This window comes from Tauraco erythrolophus, chromosome 1 (genome assembly GCF_009769465.1).
Source record: "Tauraco erythrolophus isolate bTauEry1 chromosome 1, bTauEry1.pri, whole genome shotgun sequence".
Lineage (NCBI taxonomy): Eukaryota > Metazoa > Chordata > Aves > Musophagiformes > Musophagidae > Tauraco > Tauraco erythrolophus.
This window is the reverse complement of record NC_141465.1, coordinates 54382345-54397033: the sequence shown is the minus strand read 5'-3', so window position 1 is coordinate 54397033 and position 14689 is coordinate 54382345. Positions and strand designations below refer to the sequence as shown.

The window sequence follows — 14689 nt, the reverse complement described above, 5'->3', positions numbered from 1 at the left end:
TTTTGAAAACTAAATCCTTTAAAATAAAGTTATTCAAAATTATAACGCCATTTATTCTTGGGCAGGTAATAAAACCCAGAAATTGGGTGAGGAACTCTGACAAAATATTATGAAATTTCTTCTACGAAGATGCAAACAATAAGTTTGCATAATTACAAGACATATGGGCATCGGCATAGAGAAATTCAGATTCTTTCCTACAGTCTTTTTGATCTCCAACTACTTTTTACGTGTTCTCTAGCTTAAGTCAGAAACAGAGTAATGAAAACTCCACCATCATCTCCCCTGGACTGAGATGCCCCAGGAGTTCATAGCTGTATAGCTGAGCTCTTCTCAGCCTTTAGCTGTAATGAAGGTCTCACAGCCCAGTGTTTTGGAATCATACAAGAAAGAATCTCAGTTATCAGGACAAGAAAAGCCCAGAGGCTGTGTAAACAGTCACCTTAGTCAAAATGGATATCCATCCTTGTTGCTGATATTGCAAAGTAAATTCTATTGCATGCAGCCACGCTTAACAAATTTGACTGCCTGCTGGGATGTCTAAAACTACCATGGAGGTACATTATTCTATAGAGACAGAATTTCTGATTACTAGCACCCCTCAAGCGTGCCCAGCCTGCATGTCCCATAAGGTATGCACAGTTCACAAAGCCAGTCAGGCATTCTGAAGCTTGTTCTGAACTGACAACCCCAGTGGGGTCCATCACACAATCAAACATGTGTCTCTTGTGTCAGAAGGGACAGCAAAGTTCTCAGAAAGATGTCAGTTGGAGGAGGCTTCTCCTGCCACAGGGATTAACTCAGCCCCTTCTGCCCACGTGTAACAGACCTCCAGGAAAGGCAGGTGTCAGGGCCCTTATCACCCTTGCACAGGAACACGTTTGTCTCCTGTACATCAACTGTTAGAAGGCAGAGGTTCATATATGCTCCACTGTTACATATAGCACAGGCTTCCAGAAATGTGCATGAGGTCTGTTTCTGGGATGAGAAGAAGCATAGCAGTGTGCTACCTTTGCAGTCTGCATCCACCAGCCAGAAGAGCTGCGATTCTCAGTCTAGCACATATACATGGCACGATAACAGTGAGGAGTAACTCAGATCTGGCTCATTTTTGCTCTGTGGTGTCCTTCGAGTAGCAAAGGCAGAAGGTTCTTTGCTGAATATGGAGAATGCAAATTGAAGACCTGCATCTCAGCTGAGAGATAATAAATAAGTCACTGCGACTTTATCAGGTTTGAAAGTCTGCACCTTCTCTTGGGCTTACACAAGCAGGGTTTCATGCCAAGATCTGATGCAGGTGATTTTCTGAGCAAGACTCTAACATAGTGGCAGCCTCCTGTAGCACCACACTGAAGCTAAGAGCTCAACTTCTGAGTGTTCAGTTTCACAAGCTTGGCATTATTTTAAGATAGCTTTTTCCTACACAATCTGAATTGAGAGTGAACACAGATTGCCACAGAATTTAAAGTCCTTACTTTATTTTCTGGATGGTTCTATTTATTCTTTCTCTCCTTTTTTTCCTAGCTATAATGACATTTTGCAGGTCTTTTCAAAATCAGCATTTTACTTCTCTTGTCAGCAGGGATAAGGGTGAAGCAGTTAAGATAAACGATTGGAACTCTGCCATCCAGGTGGACTGTCAGCATGTTAAAAAACAGATTGAAACTGGGAAGGAACTACGTGAAAATTTATGCTCTGTTGGCTGCTTCTCATTAAGAAACATTTGCTCATGAATCTTACATTTTCAGTCTGGATTGCACTGAGTGATAAGAGTATGACATCATAGGCTTTTCCGAATTCGGAGGGCAACATCTGAAAAAACGTCTTCACAAAGAATAAAAGGTTTAGTCTTTTTTTTCACTCTTTGTTTCATTTAAAGAAAAAAAATAACCTTTTCACTAATTATATTTCTTATCATTTTTGTAAGAGCCAAGACATGCCTTGGAGACTGTGAACAGAGTCCCACTGACCTCGAAAGGACTACGTCTGTCATGTGCTTCGTTCAATGGATTTTGGTATCTAGTTCTACATTTTTCAAGAGATTTGTGCCTTTCAGAGTCTTTGGAATTCCCATCTGAACAGATCATAAGTATGTGCTTACAAGAAAGTCTCACTCACTGGCCTTATGAAAATCAAGCCTCCAGCTAGGTCTACAGAGGTTTACCTATACAGAATAAACCCACAAAATAAACTCATTTTGAAAACATAAACCTCTTAGTATTTTTTTCTTTTGGAGACAAGGAAACAAATATTTACTTCTCTATGGATATAATCACACATTTATTTTAAGTAATTTTCAATACATATCAAAAGCATTGGATGTTTCTATAACTGAAAAACTGTAAGTTAAAATATTGAAGTTCATTTCTTCTAAGTAAACCTAGAAAATAGCTCATTAAGCAATGGAGTAAGGCATTGGAAATCCAGAGTCCGTTTGTGGCTCTGTCATCACCTGGAGAGAAACTCCAGAAAGAGTTTCCTCTGCATAAGCCTCTCAACCTATAAATGATCTAAATCTTCTCCAATCTGAAGAGGACCTTTAGATTATCCTCTGGAAGCTAGGGATTCATATCGCTTTACAAAGAACTGACCTGTGCCACAGTTTGCCAGTTAGTAGCATCATCCTCACTTGGATGGATTCCTTGATTCCACCTCCTCTGAACAACATAGATCACAGGCTCAATGGAAATATTGAATTTTGAAGACCACTTCACCTCCAGGTCTCCAGACTTAAGTTCTATGAATTTTAACTCTTTCCGAGGTTTCAGTGGAACACCTGTAATAGGAATGTGCAGACAAAAATACGTGAGTAATGTACAAAATGAGATTAAACCATATGTAGATTAAGCTGTATAAAAAACTCATCAAAAGAAAAGGAGTTGGTTGGTCAGACAGAAGGGAAAAAAGAAGTAACGGACAGGCTGATGAGCATGAGAGTTTCAGAAGTGTTAATAGCTGACCTATCTCTGCTAACAGTAAAATTAGTCTTTAAAAACTCTTCAAAATTTTTTCTTTAGTTCGTTTAAAAGCTAAAAGATCTGAAAGCTGTAAGCTAAAACTTCTCTCACAGAAAACACCCTCCAAATATGCTTTGAAAAAATGAAGAAAGATTTCTTTGATCTCAAGCAGAATCAGCTATACCTGTTGTCCAGATTTTCACCTAACTTGTCCTCAAAAACATCTAATGACAGAATTTCCAAAGTATCACACAGTAATCTGTTCCACTGCTTCTCTATCCTGATCATTAGACAGTTTTCCCCCTACCTTGCCTAGTCTCCTCCACTGCATCTTAAGCTCAGTACTTATGCACAACATTCATGGATCATGGAGAAGAGCTTCTTTCTTTCCTCCATGGAGGAGTCTTTTATGTACCACAAGACTGTTATGCCTCTGAATGTTTTCTTCTTCAGTCTAATAACATTTTCATTTTAAATCAGTGTTTCTAGACCTCTGATCATTCTTGCAGTTGCCTGGAAACTCTCCCATTGGCCCACAGCCCTCCTACAAAGTTAAGCCTAAAACAGAACACAGACTGCAGCTAAACTTTTACCAGTGTAGACTGAAATAGTGGGATTATGTCACACACCTTAATGTTAGCCTGATAAACGTAAGCAAGCTGTTTGCCTTCTCCACAGCAGCATGACGTTATTGACTCACATACAGCTACATTGTATGATGTGTCACTCTCTTCTCTTCCCTAAAGATTTAGGAAAGGTAATTCCAAGGCATCTCAGAATAGATATCTTGTGGTTTAGCCCGGCCGGCAACTAAATGCCACATAGCCTCTTGCTCACCCTCTCTCACCCCCAGGGGATGGGGAAGAGAATTAAAGGGGAAAAGGGAAAGAGACTCCCTATGGGTTGAGATAAGAAGAATTTAATACTATTACTACTGATATATGAATATATACATATGTATAATGATAATAAGATTTACAAACAAGTGATGCACAGTGTAGTTTCTCACTACCCAGTGACCAAGACCCATCTTGTGCTGAACTAACGATCCTGAAACAGATAAGTCCTGACGCCGCAATCCCAGATGAGTGAGAGGCCCAAAAAGAGAGAGAGAGGGAGTGAGAGAGAGAGCACTCCAAGAGTCCAAGAGCAAGAGCCCCGGAAGAGCAAAGACCCTTCTTTCAGCTGACCCTCATCTATATACCGGGCATGACGCTGCATGATATGGAACACTAATTGGCCAATTCAACCCTCAATCTTAAGTCTAAGCTCAAATCATACAAGGAGTTGTGGGTCCCTTATCCTGTTGTGCTCCTGCACACTGGCAAGAACGAAAAGTCCTTGAGGTCTCAGTGCCAACTATAAGCATCAGTGCGCTGTCAGCTTTCTTCTCAGAGCAATTCTCAGACTAAAACCAAAACATGGAGCTTTTCTGGCTGCTAAAAAGAAGAGCTAACTCTGTCCCAGCTGAAACCAGGACAAGATAAGTTATATCTAATGCATATTGTCCAATCGGTACATTTCAGAGACAAAGACGTCTTTCTAAAATTTTACAGTAATTTCTCATTACAGAGTGACACTGAAAGACAGTTATTTTTGTTGTTTCTACTGCAGGCGATACCACCTTTCTGAAAACATCTGCAGTAACTGGAAGGAAAAAACTCTTCCAATTTGGCATCTTTTGATTAAACAAAAAAATCAAGTGTTAGATACATTTCTCTAGATAGACTTTAGGAGCTCATATATTTGAGTACGCAGCATTTTATCACTTCAGAATATGTCACAAGATTTCTATGCTGACATGTAAACTTTCTTAGCAAGTTATCATATGCACTTTAGTTATTTTGTCAATCAGTGGGCGTCCACTTAAGGCCAGCTGTATGATTGGTTCACTAAATTGTTTCCTACTCAGTCTGCCACAGATGACCAGAATATCAAAATATCCTTAGGTGAAAAAAACGCTCTTATATTTTAAGAGGTCTTCTCCTAAATCTGATTATACGATTAGCTACAAGTAAATATAAAATTGATATTGTAGCCCTTGAAGAAACCTAAAATCAACCTGAGGAAAATCCAGTACTTAAATCTAGTTATCACAGCAGTTTAAACCCTGGATATCCTTCAACAGCCTGGAGTCTTAGTCTAATATAATGAACATCACAGAACGTCAGTTCGGATTTCCACATTTGAAAATCCTTCTTTAATTAGGATGTACAATAATCCTACAATTTGCATGTTAAGAAGACTTCCATCTGCTTTGCATTAGGGGCAGTTGGATTCACTTGATTGCAAGTATCTCAGCCTCTCCGCTGTTACGTAATTGCGTGCAGATGGAGCACAGCAGCACAAACAACGAGGGCAAAGCACAAGTGTATTTTAAAATACTTTTTGTAGAACCAGCACCACCAATTTCATATCCAGATGTGTAGATCCAATCACTCTTCAATGTGCTTTTTATTATGTAAATGGTCAGCCCTTTCATCATGCTGGAATAAATTAGTCCTCTGCAGTCTGCAGGGCTTAACTGAGGAATTCAAATCACTGATTGCTGTATGTGTGCAATACCAGAGCCCAGGAAAAACAATTCTAAAGGTGTCTTTCAGATGGCACATGCCATAAATGCACACTGGTCCATCGTAAGAATCTGTACTTTAAATGTCGGTTCCCCAGGTGTTCAAAACGTTTCCATGGAAAGGTTTTGGACAGTAAAGGGTACATTCATGGCATCAGCACAACTGTAAACACAGTTGTTCAAAGACTCAGCGATGTGCACCTTTAAAACTGTACTTTACTTTTTTAGTACAAAACTATTTTTAAGTATGAAAAGAGTCTTTAAACTGTAATCTGGCTCCAGCGATCCTATTATGACATTGTCATACCATCACACCTTTTAAATGTCATAATCTTCTCTTCACAATTTACCTTTCCTAGATGTGCAGTTTGGTCTGATGTATGGATTGTTCCCTTAAGCATTTCAGACAAAATTAGTTAGGCTGGTTTAGACAGCATGAACTCTAAATCTTTGTTAAAAAAGGGTCCTACTTCACACAGGTAGGTGTATCATCACACCTGAGAGACCACTAACTTCTGAACAGGAAAAAGGTGATGGGTAATTTTTTCAGCTGTCACCAGCTGAGTGTAGAAAAAGATACATGTCCTTACTTGGGGATGTATGTATGTGCATGTTAGACAAAGTGAACCTGATCAACCATTTTCCATCCCTTTCTCTTCCTTCCTTTTTCTCTGCATTTTTAAATTGTTTTACTTCTAAGCAGAGATGCTGTCCCCATTTTTATCTCTGAAGTACCAAATCTATTTTAGGCACTTACTGTTACTTATAACATCGCTATGTCCATATAGAAAAAAACATGAGGTAGGCCATGGAGAAGTGACACTTTCTGAACTCCTTCACTAGATGAGACAATGTAAAGGAGGTGGATGAAGCAGATGACAGAAGAGTAGGAGAGTACATTTGATATCTCCAGTAAAGGGAAATAAAAATGTGAAGACTATGTAACTGATTAGTAATACTCTCAAGAGAGATGAAAAAAAGCAATGACAATGGACAGTTTGAAGACTACAGTGAATGCAAGCCAATAAACAATTAGGATAACAAGTAACTGGACTTGTTATGTTAATTCAACAACATTTGCAATATATAGCTTTAGTGGCAGTGTACTTACATTAATATTCTTTTAGTATTGGGCTTTAGCGCTTAGTACTAGAGGGCAAATCCAGTTTGTAAATCCAGCAAATCAGATGAGTATTTTATATCTGCTGTTGTAACTAATCTCCAGAGCTTGATCAAACTATAGGAACTTCTGTAGATTCTTAGATTCAATCTGAGTTCATTTTATAGCTGTGAGTGCTGTCAAAATGGTAAGAATAAGTACTAAACTCATTCACTGGATCTTAGTCATGGTTGCAGAGTTTGCTCTTCCTTAGTGACAGGAAGGTCATTTACCCCTGAAGGAAATGAATAGCAAGCCTGTTCCGCTTCTATTTGTTCTTTGTTGCAGAAAGACAGATTGAAGAGGCTAATTAGCTGAATTCATCAGCTGAGAAGGCAGTTCGGTATTGGTCTTGCCCTTTCTCTGCAAGACATACATGGTCTTAGAAGCAAGCACCACCTGCAGACAGGTGATAAGATGTTAGAGAAGGTTAGTTCTGTGCCTATATAATTGGGCAGACTTAGACTTTCCAGTGTGCAGTTTTACAATGTATCATATCCTGTCATATCCTGTGTCCTCTCCAAAAGTATATCGTCTTGTTTAATTTGTTTGCTTGTTTGTTTTGGTTTTGCCTTTTCCAGCTGCTACATTTACTGGAATGTTTTGTAGTTGTGGTATGGAGCCTGATCATGTAAATCATTACATATACAATAAAAATGCCAGTTCATCACTCTGGTCCTTTGTCTCAAGAAGACAAAAGAAAGGGGACAAAAGGAAGTCCAAGGAGAACATAGGCCCCCTCCGGAAGGATACTGGTGCTCTGGTTACCCGGGACATAGAGAAGGCTGAGGTACTCAATGAATTTTTTGCCTCAGTCTTCACTGGTAAAGCCTCTTGTCTTACCACCCAAGCTGTGGAAAGAACTAGCAGGGACTGTGAGGATGAACCACCGCCCACTGTACTTGAAGACCAGGTTCGAGAACATCTGAGGAACTTGAAGGTGCACAAGTCCATGGGACCCGATGAGATCCATCCGCGGGTCCTGAAGGAACTGGCGGATGAAGTTGCCAAGCCACTGGCTATTGTATTCGAGAAGTCGTGGCGGTCTGGCGAGGTCCCCGATGACTGGAAGAGAGGGAACATAACCCCCATTTTTAAAAAGGGGAACAAGGAGGACCCGGGCAACTACAGACCGGTCAGCCTCACCTCTGTGCCTGGCAAGGTCATGGAGCAGATTCTCCTGGGAACCATGCTAAGGCACATGGAGAGCAAGGAGGTGGTGGGTGACAGCCAACATGGCTTCACCAAAGGCAGATCGTGCCTGACCAACTTGGTGGCCTTTTACGATGGGGTGACAACATCGGTGGACAAGGGTCGACCAACGGATGTCATCTACTTGGACTTGTGCAAAGCTTTTGACACTGTCCCGCACGACATTCTTCTCTCTAAACTAGAGAGTCATGGGTTTGATGGATGGACCACTCGGTGGATAAGGAATTGGCTCAATGGCCGCACTCAGAGAGTAGTGGTCAACGGCTCAATGTCCAAGTGGAGACCGGTCACGAGTGGCGTCCCTCAGGGGTCCGTGTTGGGCCCGGCCCTCTTCAACATCTTTGTCGGTGACGTGGACAGTGGCATGGAGTGCACCCTCAGCAAGTTCGCCGATGACACCAAGCTGTGTGGTGCCGTCGACACGCTGGAAGGGAGGGATGCCATCCAGAGGGACCTCGACAGGCTGGAGAGGTGGGCCCGTACCAACCTCATGAAGTTTAACCAGGCCAAATGCAAGGTCCTACATCTGGGTCGTGGCAATCCCAGGCATAAATACAGACTGGGTGGTGAATGGATCGACAGCAGCCCTGAGGAGAAGGACTTGGGAGTACTGGTGGACGAGAAGCTCAATATGAGCCGGCAATGTGCTCTTGCGGCCCAGAAGGCCAACCGCGTCCTGGGCTGCATCAAGAGAAGCGTGGCCAGCAGGTCGAGGGAGGTGATTCTCCCCCTCTACTCTGCCCTCGTGAGACCTCACTTGGAGTACTGCGTCCAGTTCTGGAGTCCCCAACATAAGAAGGACATGGACCAGTTGGAGAGGGTCCAGAGGAGGGCCACGAAGATGATAAGAGGGCTGGAGCACCTTTCCTATGAGGACAGGCTGAAAGAGTTGGGGCTGTTCAGCCTGGAGAAGAGGAGGCTCCGGGGTGACCTTATAGCGGTCTTCCAGTACCTCAAGGGGGCCTACAGGAAAGATGGGGAGAGGCTGTTCAGGAGGGCCAGTTATGATAGGACAAGGGGTAACGGTTTTAAAATAGAGGGAGGTAGGTTCAGGTTGGATATTAGGAAAAAATTTTTTACCATGAGAGTGGTAGAACACTGGAACAGGTTGCCCAGAGAGGTGGTAGATGCTCCATCCCTGGAGACGTTCAAGGCCAGGTTGGACAAGGCCCTGAGCAACCTGATCTAGTTGGAGATATCCCTGTTCCTTGCAGGGGGGTTGGACTAGATGACCTTTGAAGGTCCCTTCCAGCCCTAACCATTCTATGATTCTATGATTCTATGAAATAACTGAGTGATCCATTTTAATAATTTTCATTTTGAAAGGTGCTATGTCTAAGAGTTTATTAACTCCTCACAGTTTTAAAGGGGCTGCTCTGCAGTCTCTTGGAAGCAGAAGAATCTCCCTTCTGCACTGGAAATATGGATCACAGTATTGCCTGCTGTTCAAAACACATTGAGTACTATCTTTATCAGTTTTATGCTTACTCAACCTCTATGACTTCTTGATCAAATTTCTTCCGTTTATGTAAGTAAATAAGACAATGCTTCCTGATGGTCCATCCAGTACACTCAAAGACAGGATTCAAAAGTCAAAGCACATTATTTCTGACATACATGCTCATCACTAGACACATTCAAATAGATGCATCAACATTTCAGTTAAAGCGATGAACCTAAAAATAAAATCACCATCTCCTTCACATATTTTACCATTTTTCCATGCACAGATGGAAACAAGTCTGGATTCGGACCTAAGCCTGAGGCTTAGTTCTGACTTCTGATGATTAGGCTCTCTACAGAGAGCCCATGCTATCAGAAGACCAACTGATTAATATTTATTATTTATCACTGAAGGAAGGAAAATGGATTTCTAACAAAACATTCCAACTTCGTGGAAGAAGAAAATGCCTTTTATATATGCTCATTGTTCTGCATTAGGAGCACATTTTCATAATATTTCCACGTATAAAGCTTTTTTAATTTCAATAAATTAAAATCTGGAGTTTGTCTAAGCAAATCATTTCTGAATCTATATGTTCTTGCCAATAAACGTCAAGGAAAACCTTTTGTCACAGAATCTCAGGACTCAAATTAATTAAAATTATTTAAATGAGATTGCCTTAGATTTAAATAATGAATTTATATATATAAGTGGATATTATAATCTCTCACTATTTTGTTCTTAGGTCATTAAGAACATCAATGCCAAATATACTGCATTGATTTGTTCTTTTACCAGAATATCTCACACTTCCTATTTGGTAGTCCTTCCTGTTTGGCTTATAAAAATAAATGTTATTTGTGATTAATAGGATTTGAACTATTTATTGGTAAATATTTTTTTGCTGCATTCTGTCTTATCTGCATCGAATTAAGTGAGATCTCACCTAAATTGGCAAGTTTGTTCTGCTTAAGATAATTTGTAATAGCCACATGTTTACATTCCACAGATTTCCAGACATGGGCTTCACAAGGGGAAGAAAAATCAGAAACTTTAACAACATTTTTCTCTGGCTGTCCACCCTTACAGTGTCCAGTCACATTTCTAGAGTAGCCTCTCTTTTTCCTCCCATCCATACAAACTCCTGTGAAATGAAAGTCCAGGTTTTCTAGGAGACTTTAGTATGGCCTCAAGTTATTAGTCCAGTATGAGTACATATTAATAATCTCTACCTTTGTACAGATTTTTTGGAACTTGGCACGTATGACCACATCCATTGGAACAGCACTTCTTCACTCCAGAACATTCACTATCAGCTTCACAGCTTTCAACACAGGCAGCTGCAAAACCACTGGCCTTCTCAGGTGCTGGGCAGTCCCCTTGCTTCACAGACAGGATGTACTTAAGGAATTCACAGCTAGTTAGGCATTCATAATTCTTCTTGGGGAAAAGAGGCTAAAGTGAAAACAAAAGAACTGTATCAAGTTTTCAACAGGAACAAAAAAGAGCAACGCTGTTGTACATTTTCCAAGACCTCCTAAAGGGAAATTCAGATTTTCAGCTTTTGCAAGACTATCCCTGAAGATTTATATATTCAAGCCACTTCTAAAAAAGCATTCCAAGTACAGAATGATGAATTCCCTCGAGTAAGACCACCATCTTTAATGGAATAAAGTTGTTTATATCTGCCAGCTTTCCCTTGTTTTCCTCACATTGGCTGGCTACAAAGTTGCTCAATGACAGATTAAAAACATTTTCAAAACAAAGGGGCAGCAATGGTCAGACAGACTTTTTTGGACTAGTCAACATTCCTCCCTTTGTACTTTGTAAGGCTTCACCCACAATATCTGATGTAATGCCACTCTAGATAAATAAGTGAAATCTTGTTTCATTATACCGTTAGAACTGAGCTGGCTAACAGAAGATTTTGCAGCATCTTTATGTTCTTGCCAGCATATCAGTAATTGTATAACTCTTCATGGAACTGGAACTAAATTTCTGATAAAATGATCAACAGAAAATGCAGTCTTAAATATATTGATTAAAGATCCAAGTCAATGCTACTTCTTTGAGAAATCAAGTCCTAAATATATGAGAGGTTGCTTCAATACATAGACATTTCATAGTACATGTACTACTCAGGGGTTTGCAAGGTTCACTTAAAACTGTATTAAAAATAGCATCTAGGACCCTGGGGAGAACATTGTGTGTGACACGGGGATTTCATCTTCTCTTTTATCTGGTGTTTTATTTAGTTTGGTGCAAAAACAGCTAAAGTGATTCCCTCAAAGTGATTGGTGGGACTGTAGATGGGTAACCCATGTAACTGGGGTTATCTATAGCCTGCCTTTCAAACTCAGAGTAACCAAAAACCTCCTGCTCTGACAGATCTGATTTACAAATTCCTAAGCCTACACAGGAATTATAAACCCATCCAACTATTCATGTAACTTCTGCAACTTTCTTCCATATGCAAATGTTTTACTTTCTTTTTTTTTACTGTTCTTATATTTCTGGCAAAATGAGACAGACTCTTTACTATTACGGAGGCCCAGGAGTTTCACAGACTATGTGTCAGTTAATTCTTCAAGGTCACTGTGGTCCAAGAATGTGCCACTAAGTTACCTCTCCCACCTTGTCCTACAGAACAGCTTTTCAGGATCCATTTGAGTGTTACAACTTAACCAGCCTAAAGGCTTCCAAAATGAGCAGTCCTTATTTCTCCTACCGACCTCAGTGATGCTTGGACATGCACTCCAGCTGTTTCCTGGAATGCACGTGATCCCATGGTTTTTAGCTTCTTAAAGCTAAACCAGAAAGAAATTGAATTTATGGAAAAAAAAGGAGTCAGGTAAACTGTCTTCTTTTCTTCTTCACATGCAATGTTCCTTCAACATTCGTACACTCATTTAGTAGATAAGAAGTAACATACCAAGCAGGGACCTTGAGAAGCACAAAGCTAAACTGTTGCTTCCAGATTTTTTACAAAATATAAAAAGTTTGAAAACACTCTCAAAGTAGTGTCTGTCAAAGTCAATCAGTAATCCAGTTGCTTCCATATTTTTTACAAAATATAAAAAGTTTGAAAACACTCTCAAAGCAAAACAGCCTCATTTAATTCAAACAATGTCTATAGAGCATGCATGAGTCTGAGAGAAAGGAAAGTGGTCCTGAGCTTTTGAGCATGAGTCTCTGTGTTTGTGAGAAGCTAATTTCAAATCTTAAAACATCACAAATTTGCAGCTACTTAATTAAAAACTTTATAGCTCCCTGAGGCATAATACATCCTCAAGGCTTCTCCTCCTCACCCTATTTCACAGCTCATTTTTCAGTTAGCTGCTAAATGTGCTGCTCTTCATTACAGGCCTTTGAAGTTCTAAATTTAGCTTCAACCACAAAACACTAATCAAAGAGGGATGCTCACTGTTTTTAACTACAATAGAACAGTGTTCTACAAATGTTTTCCTTTTAAAGCAATTTTATACATATTTTCACCTATATCTGGGAACATACAGCCTGAGTGAGAAATTATATATAAGTATGACATAAATTAGATCCACTAAAACTGCTTTATTACACTATTTTAGAATTTTGTATATGAGGAAGCAGTAATTACTCTGGGTTAAAGAACTCTTACAAGGATTGGTTTTAATAAAATGAATTTACTTTTTCTTGTAATGTAACCACATAGATCAGTAATCCAGTAATCTCTGTTTACACATACGTGGATCTAAAATTTTTCTTTTAGTTGAAATTACAACTTTTCCTAATTATCTTCATGATGCTTAAAATCATTTAAACATCAGACATACTTACACCAAAAAAAAAGTGCCCACAGTGATGAGGGAGGAGTTAAATCAGTGTATCAGTGAGATCAATGTATCAATTAAGGTCACTGCTATTTTTTTGTACTAAAAGTTGAAAATCTTCATAAACATGCACTTTCACAGACTTGAATAAAGGTGTATCTTTATATTGATGTAGTTATAACAAAGCAACTTTCTATTGAGATGATATTTTCAGCTTGTACTAAAAAACATTTAATTGTAAAAAGCTGACTTCGAACAACTCAGCAGAGGTATGTTTTAAATACAGCAAACTCATCTCCTTTTTTGTACTAGTTTAACTGATCTAGGTTTGTTTATTCACAAGGTTATTCTGAAACATGATTCAGAAACAGTTTTCCAAAGACTTATTCCTGAATAACTACATATTTTGATAGCAGTCTTCTGAACTAAGAGTCCACAATCCAGTTACTCCTGGAGATATTCTTTTAGAAATGAGATTGATTTTAACATACAGGAAAGCCATGTTTTCTAGCTTCCCTGCACAAGGATTTTCACACAATGACATTATATCTTTTAAACAAAGACACTCACTCTTACACATGGCCAGAAAAGATTGAAGGGCATGTGCTAGAAAATAGTGATTTACAGGAAGGATTTAACAGTGCCTTCTGAGAGAAGTTACATAAGTGTGGCTGGCTCGAATCTTAAAACTTCAGGTGGACATAAATCATTCAGTCAGAAAAAAAAAACCAACTTTTTTTTTAAAATTCAAAATTAATATGGCTAAATTGTTATATGTGTATCCATTCAAATGAAGGTGGATGCTCTAAAAATCTCATTTTGGTAGCTGTCTCCTTGACACTAATAATTTAAACAAAAGAGACAGCTAGAACAAAGTGAGAAAGCGTGTCCTTAGGCTGACGTACCTCACAGAAGCTTTGGCAATGGTTTTTCTTCAGGTCCCAGGACTCTTTGCAGGGCTCCAGGCACTAGGAAGAATCAGGAGGCAGAGAAGTGTCAGGAAGAGAAATAAATAAACAACCACAAATGACTCTATTTCTTCTCCAGTTGTTTGGCCCATAGGAAGTTAATAACAGGCTTTAAAAATCCACTTCTCCTGAGAATAAGATTGTGTCATTGAGTCATGGTGTCAGAACAAGGTCATGCCAAGCCATGGTTAGATGACAAGAAATATTTTCAGTTTTTCTTACTGTACAAGGCAATTGCCTCACTTGTTTGTATGCCATTCTATTTTCTGCCTTATTGAATCTAGGTCCTAATACCATTTAACACCGTGTCACTGGATCAAAGAGACAATGTCAAAAGCACTACTCTAAACTACAGAAAGTTAAATCTTCTGCTTGCTGACCAGCCTAAAGATGAGACGGGCACATTGCCCTCTCAAGCGAGAGACTATTTCATCAAGCTATGGAGTAAACTCAGCAGAGGTTTAGCCACTATTCCTGTATAAATAGACAATGTTCAATGGTCTGTTAGCAAAACCACTTTATTTCAAGTACCATATTTTCATTTTTTCATCTTCATCCTCTACTGCAG

The 14689-nt window shown here is 39.5% G+C and overlaps 1 protein-coding gene across 3 annotated transcripts in view; it reads right to left on the bottom strand.

Annotated features, from left to right (window-relative positions):
• The window catches only part of ANOS1 (anosmin 1), a 146018-nt gene that overhangs the window by 48701 nt on the left and 82628 nt on the right, over nucleotides 1-14689 (bottom strand). For all 3 annotated transcript variants that reach the window (XM_086609504.1, XM_086609510.1, XM_086609516.1), the window contains 3 exons: nucleotides 14059-14121; nucleotides 10577-10799; nucleotides 2592-2776 (listed from right to left, as the gene is read on the bottom strand). In XM_086609504.1, the coding sequence (XP_086465630.1) occupies nucleotides 2592-2776; nucleotides 10577-10799; nucleotides 14059-14121 (471 nt within the window). The remainder of the gene's footprint in view (nucleotides 1-2591; nucleotides 2777-10576; nucleotides 10800-14058; nucleotides 14122-14689) is intronic.